Source organism: Hylobates moloch, unplaced genomic scaffold (genome assembly GCF_009828535.3).
Source record: "Hylobates moloch isolate HMO894 unplaced genomic scaffold, HMol_V3 SCAFFOLD_13, whole genome shotgun sequence".
NCBI lineage: Eukaryota > Metazoa > Chordata > Mammalia > Primates > Hylobatidae > Hylobates > Hylobates moloch.
The window spans coordinates 68,144,326-68,151,368 of record NW_026652288.1 but is presented as its reverse complement, the minus strand read 5'-3'; the positions used below and the strand labels follow the sequence as shown (position 1 = coordinate 68,151,368).

At 42.0% G+C, this 7,043-nt stretch overlaps 1 protein-coding gene across 1 annotated transcript; it reads right to left on the bottom strand.

Moving 5' to 3' along the window:
• Positions 1–228: 228 nt before the first annotated feature.
• Positions 229–6,505, bottom strand: P2RY1 (purinergic receptor P2Y1). The gene has a single exon (XM_032173894.2). It carries the CDS (start codon positions 5,851–5,853, stop codon positions 4,732–4,734), a length of 1,122 nt encoding a protein of 373 aa, XP_032029785.1. The 5' UTR covers positions 5,854–6,505; the 3' UTR covers positions 229–4,731.
• Between the last annotated feature and the right edge of the window lie 538 nt (positions 6,506–7,043).

Here is a 7,043-nt window from a genome sequence, read left to right as displayed (position 1 = left end):
AAATTAGCTCACATTCCTATTGGCAATTAAATATCAAATATTGATAATTTACCTATCTTGCACCAAGATTCTACCTTTAACACTGTAGTTTTTAGAGCCAGTCTTCACCTTAAAAAACAACTGAATTAGTTCGATGCATTTTACAGTACTTCTCAGTCTGTACATTATTTGTTAAAGTTTGGCAAAATTTGCGAGTATTAACACTGTAATAACATAGAAGCCATCAAACCATGTTTCATAGTTTTATTGAGTCTTTTTCAGTTTTAATTGTCCATGGTAAGTACAGTTCTAGTGACCACAATTATGAAGCTCTGCTGGTACTAAAAATAGCAGATACAAAGTTGGCTGCCATGCCTTACACACACTAAGACACATACACACACACACACACACACACACACGTTTTGCATACTCTTACATGCAAACAGTACTATGCTATTATAGGAAATGTACTTTCCTTTTATTAAAAATACAATTACACACAATTAGTCTGGGTTTTGTTAAGCTACCACTGATTTAGATAAACCTGAGAAAGCTCAAAATATCAAGTAACACTGTTTCCATACTGCTCATTCAATGGCACTATCACTCAAAAAGAAATCTAGTTCAATCGTCTATATTAAAATCACAGATAATATAAAAATAAACTTTTTTGCAAAAGCACTAAAACATACTATAATTCAAATTCACAAATTTTGATATGTAACATATATTCACCTTCATATTAATTTGTGATGTGTATAATACAATGTACAACAGAATAAAAAAATTGTAACAGAATTCAGCAGCCAAATAATATACAATTATCACTATAAAACTTGGAATTTATCAACTGAACAAAAAAAACAGATTAAAATCAATAGCAGTGTTGAACTCGCTGGTAGTGTGTTACTTTAAAATTCCATCTCAAAACAATTAAGATTATGCTTTCTCACCTTAAGAAGAAGCAACACAAAAAATTAAGGAGAACTAAGCAGCAGTAACTGATTATACCAGCTGCCTTTTTCTCTCCCCATCTCCTTAAAGATTTTCCTTACATTGTAATGTTTATATAATGCCCATCCCACTTGACTGCTAAAACATGACAGATCAACTTTAAATGTAAGACAAGACTTTTGCATTTGGAAAGGGAAGCTTTGACCATATTTAGTGACAATACTCTAAACCTCCTGAAAAGACAAAAAAACTTTTATTTAATATATAAAATGTAGACAATACAGACCCCATTTGACTAAGATATTTTATATTCACTATCAATCTTATGATAGTCTGACACCAAATTGTGTCTATACAGAAAAAAACTTAAATAAAAAGGCAAACATGCAAAAGCACTACTAGGGAAAATTAATCACTTGTATCATGAAACATTTTCATATTTTAGACCAAAAAATGTGAAGACTTAAATATTCCAAGATACTGATATTTGAAAAGCACTGTAATATAAAACTCTTATTTATGTATGTATCATATATTTTGTAAAATACACCAGTTTGACACATTAATATTATACATTGTAATAAATATAATTTACATTAGTATGTTGGATCTTTCATGAAAGTTTTTCAGTCTGTACAACTGAAGGACTGTGAGCTTCTTCAATAAATACTATTACAATAGCTACAACTTGACCAGCAAAGTTTAAGCTTCAATAGATACTAACTAGTATTACATCTTTAAACATTGTCACTAGCCAAATTCCAGCTGCTATAAGCACTGACATCTATATATCCAAAGACAGTTTAGTGTCTTGTCTGAGTAGATTGAGACAATTTACAGGTGACAGGTCCACATCATAATCTGTGAAACTTACAAGATTTTTTTAGCCAAGGAGTGGAATTAAGTCCTGGAAAATACAGTAGCAGATTTCATAGTCTCCTGGCTGTTTAGTTTTCACGCTTTACCATATCCCCCAAGGCCCCAACAATGGATGTCATCCAACTTTTTAATCCATGTGTGTTCTTGAAAGGGTCAACAGTCACATAGCTGGCTGAGCGGCAACATCATGGTTTTAACTCTGAATTCTGACTTGCATGCTATATTTCTTCTTAGTTTGTCTTTCTGTCATTTCAATGTAAACACAAACTGATGTTCAAAGAGTCAAAGATGCTTATTTGTAAGCAATAAAACACCTTGAATTTGCCATTAAAATATTTTTTGTGGTGTGAAATTTTGTTAGGTAATAAGTTCTATAATGTTAGCAGTTTTTTTATCCAAATGCCAACACGTTTCTGCCCTTACTATTAACATACTTCAATCATCGTATGACCTGACCAGTTTTTCAGCCAATAGAGATTACTGCTTCATCCTGACCCTCTGTACGTTTTCACTGTTGACACATCTTCCCAGAGGCTTCTTTTGGCCTGGAAGGAGTTGGCAAGATCATTCTTGTTATTATGTGGCATCAATGTCCATATGTGATGTATGAAGCTAAAAAAGAAACACTTTGGAAAAAACATGCCAAGTAGTAAACAAGCATTTCTAGTCACTGTTCACCTCCTCACTGGATCCACACTCACAAAATTCTCTGGACGCTGAAACGATGTACTTAACACATACTCTAAATTAAGCTGAGCATCCTGAGACCTAAAAGAAAGGAAACTAAATGGTGAAGAAATATTATAAAAATGTGTATCATTAGGCTACAAGTTCAAGTTTGGTACAAGTCCTGTAATTTCCATCTTGGTCAGTTTAATGATATTGATCTTGTTTAACAAGGTCAATAAAGTAATGACATATTTTAGATTTTGTCTTGTAGGAATCTAAAACGGATGTTATTTGAGCCTGATGAAGTGAGAACTTTACTAACCCTCTCTTTCCTCAAAATGAGGAGGTGTGGTAGGTTTCTTCTCGATTTGGTTTCTATAATCCTATGCATTAAAACTGAACACGTAAAAAGAATCACTGCTTAGGAAGGTTAAATACAGCTTTTTTCATTGATCTTAGTGGCCAGAGATTGGGTAAAGTGAAGCTACTTTGAAGGTCTCACAAATCCTCAATCTACATAGGCATTGCAAGAACTGAAATCAAGACCTGAATTTCCTGTCATTATGTTCCACAGGGCACTAAGGTTCTTTCTTTCCTTAACACACAGCCCCATGTTGCTCTACTTGTAAAGCGCTTTCAAACAAGTTATGCCACCGTCAGTTGCAAACTCTGATGTTGGCTTTATGAGGAATAGCTTCCAAAACTAAAAATTCCTTTGACACTGGATTTGTTTGGGATTGTCAATTGCATTATCTCACCTTATTATTCTCATTATATAGAATTTGACCATTTCAAGGACTAGACATGCAGCAATTCAATATTCATTAAAAATTATTAACACTGTTGGAGATTTTACAAATTTTTCATTAACGCCTGGCAGAAAACAAATATTAAATAGAAAACACTGACCAATAGTCTTCTATTAGTAGTTTGATTAGTACTTTACTTTTCAGTGCTATGGTATCTAGGTACTTTAATTCTCTATGTTTCCCTCTCCATATATATGTTTTTTCTTTAAATATTGAGATGTAAGGTTTATCCAAAGATGATAGCTTCCCATTCTATCAATGCAACCTATACAAATTCTATTTCTTCTTTTCATATACCATTTTGTGTTTTCAAACACTTGGAGGAAGCAAGAGTCTTCTCCACCATGATTTTAATTTAAACTAAAGCCCTCATTCTAAAATGTCTTCTGCCCACCCGAGTTGCTTCATACATTTGAGAGTATACTTGGAGGCTATGCCTTGTGGATGACTGTCAACCTCTCCTTTTCTGAAATACTGTCCTCCTGTCCAATATCCTTCAACTTACTAACAGTTATTTGACTTTACTCAAACTTTGGTCTGTAATTTATTTGTGATTCTTAAAATTGTTTTTACAGATGTGAGTGAACACTTGCCCTGGAACACAAAGAAAGTCCTAAGGCATTGCACAGCAGTGGGGCAAGTAAATGCTCTTTATCACAAGATGTCTAAGAGAGCTCATGGTGTTTACAAGGAAAATACATGCACTTTAATTATTTTGAATGCATTTTACCAGTATGATGATATATGCAGGCTTTCCCCATCGAACATTGAGCACCCAATATATAATGAGACCTTTTCCAGAAATAACTGGAAAACAATCACTTTTCAGGCTTTTAAATTCATTAGCTTTACTTGTCTATTCAATGCCCTAAAGAAACTCAGTCAACTATCATCTATGCTTATAAGACACTGAAAAAAACACCCGGCTCAGAGATCCATTGATCTGATGCCAGATGAACTGATGAGTTTAGTGTTTTGTTATACCATGCTAGATATTTCTGAGAATGTAGGTTTTTGTTTTATTCCTACTGTGGATTTAAAAAAAAAAACAATAAAGGCTAGATAAACCACAAACTCAAGTTGCAGGGGTCTAGTTTTCTTAGAGAAATTACTAATATCGAAAACAACCCCAGTACTCATGTGCACACACACTTTAAACAGAAAAGCTTGCAAATTTTAAAGGCAAAAGAGAAAATGAATGTTTAACTAGGTAGTATTGTTTTATTATACATACTTCTAGTCAGAAGGAAGAGAGACTTTGAAAGCAAACCCAAACAAGCTAAGTGTGGATGTGGGCATTTCTACTTCTATTATTTTTTTAACTCACTATTTTCTTGATTTTTTTCTAAACTAGAAAGTTAAAGAGGGGAAAAGTACTTGATTCTGTTAAGCATCCTACCATATTACAACAGACAGGTGTTTGGAGATTCTTGTGCCTTCACAGGCTTGTATCTCCATTCTGCTTGAACTCCGGTAAAATATTGAGGGTCATGTCTTCACTCTTGGATTGCAAATTTGCCTCACTTCTTCTAGAAGCTTTCCTTGTGGCTCGGGAGAGTCTCCTTCTGAAAGTATCTCCCGCCAAGAAATAGAGAATGGGGTCCACACAACTGTTGAGACTTGCTAGACCTCTTGTCACCTGATAAGTGGCATAAACCCTGTCATTGAAAGCACACATTGCTGGGGTCTGAAAATCAAGCCGGGCCCTCAAGTTCATCGTTTTCATCACATGGAAAGGGATGTAAGACACAGCAAAAACAGTCAGTACAATGATCACCAGGTAAATCGATTTTCTCCTCAGAGGAGAGTTGTCCAGATCTTTGTAAATCAAAGCTCTCACAATTAATCCATAACAGCCCAAAATCAGCACCAAGGGGACACAGAACATGGCCACAGTCGTGCACATGCTGTAGATGAAGTAACTTCGCAGGTACTCGTCTGAGGTGGTGTCATAACAGGTGATGGTTTTGTTTTTGCGGACCCCGGTACCTGAGTAGAAGAGGATGGGGGAGATCGCCACCACCACAATGAGCCACACCAGCACGCTGATATAGACGGCGTTCTTCTTTTTCAGCCGGCCCAGGGACTTGAGGGGGTACACCACACCGCTGTACCGGTGGGCACTGATGCATGTCAGAAACAAGATGCTGCCATAGAGGTTCACATGAAAGATGAACCTCTGCAGTTTACACATGGCATCCCCGAAGATCCAGTCTGTTTTATTGAAGTAGTAGAAGATCAGGGCTGGCAGAGTCAGCACGTACAAGAAGTCGGCCAGAGCCAAGTTGAACATGTACACGGAGATGCCGCTCCAGGGCTTCATGTGGAAGACGAACATCCAGATGGCCACGCTGTTGCCCAGGAAGCCGATGATGAATACCAAGATGTAGACAGCCGGCAGGTAGTAAAACTGGAAGCCCGTCTTGGTCAAGGCGCATTTGAACGACGCAGAGACGGCGGCTGTGGAGGCGACCGTGCTGTTCCCCCAGGACGAACCCGGACCCGCCAGGAAGGCAGCGTCCGTCCCGTTGGGGACAGCCGGCCACAGCACCTCGGTCATTCTCTCCTCCTCGACTTAGGCGGCGGCTCCGAGGGGTAGGAGGCGGCGAGAGGGCAGCGGCGGCCAGGGGCGCAGCAAGCATCGGAAAAGCCAGCGAGCGGAAGGGAGCGGGCGAGCTGGATCCCCGCGGGGGGGGGCGCGCAGGGGCTCGCCCACGCCGGCTCTGGCCCCGCGTTCGCCGCGGGCCATGAAATCCGCCCCGGGCCGCCACCGAACTGGGCTATCCCGCAGGCCAGCAACTTCTCCGTCCGCTCGCAACGCCGAGCTTACACAACAGGGCGCGCAGGGAACCGCCGCGGATAACTTTCCGACTGCGCTTTCCCGAGGGGCCGCGGGTCCGCGCTGCAGAGCGCGCCAGAGGCGCAGCGAGATCAAGCGAAACTCGCTCTGCAGGGCTCTAGCATGGGGAGGGTGCTCCCCAGCATCCTTGGCTCAAAGATCAACTTCATTGGGGGCATCTTCCTCCTCCCTACCTTAGAAACGCGCAGCTCAGCTTCGGGGCGTCTAACCGCTTCCTCCGCCCACCCTGAGCTCAGCTCCTGGCGGCCATCGGAGCGCGCGTGGCCGCGGACTCGTGCGCTTCTGGAGCGCGTCCCGTTCGGCGTCCGCGCAGTTCGGGAGCCCCTTCCCCAAGCCCGGCTCTGTCCAGAGTGCCGGGGTTAGGCGGGAGAGCTGAGCTCCTGTGAGGGTGGGCGGAGTTTGGGCACCCGGGCGAGTCGGCACTCCGCAGGGAGGCGAGGGGCGTGCCTCCGCCGAGCTCGCCCAGCAGCCAGCCCGCGTCCTCTAGGGCGCAGTGGGAAGCAGGAGGCGTCTTCTGGGGAGCAGGTCTCCGCCGTGGCCGAGTGTGTTCAGCCTCTGCTGGCACGCTGCTACCGGAGTCGGCGGCGAGGGCGAGGGGTGCGCTCAAAGGTGGCTGCTGGCAGGCGATTGGCCCGCGAGCGCTCCTTCCCTCTTCCGCCAGCTATCTCGGCAAAGTGAAGTTGCTGACACACAGGAAACCCTTCCGACCGCTTAGAGCCTTCTGCCTACAACCCCAGAGCAGACCAGTCCGTGGCAGAAGCCTCTAGGGCTCTCGAGAACCACGTCAGGTGTTTTCAAGCTCCAAGCAGCCAGGAGTCCCTAGCTGGGAACTCCTGGCATTGCAGAGCACCTAGCTTTGCCGGGACCGGATTTCTGGCACATGCAGGAAC

What these genes read in the sequence shown, in the direction of transcription:
- P2RY1 (XM_032173894.2), bottom strand. Translation starts at nt 5,853, where the DNA reads ATGACCGAGGTGCTGTGGCCGGCTGTCCCCAACGGGACGGACGCTGCC.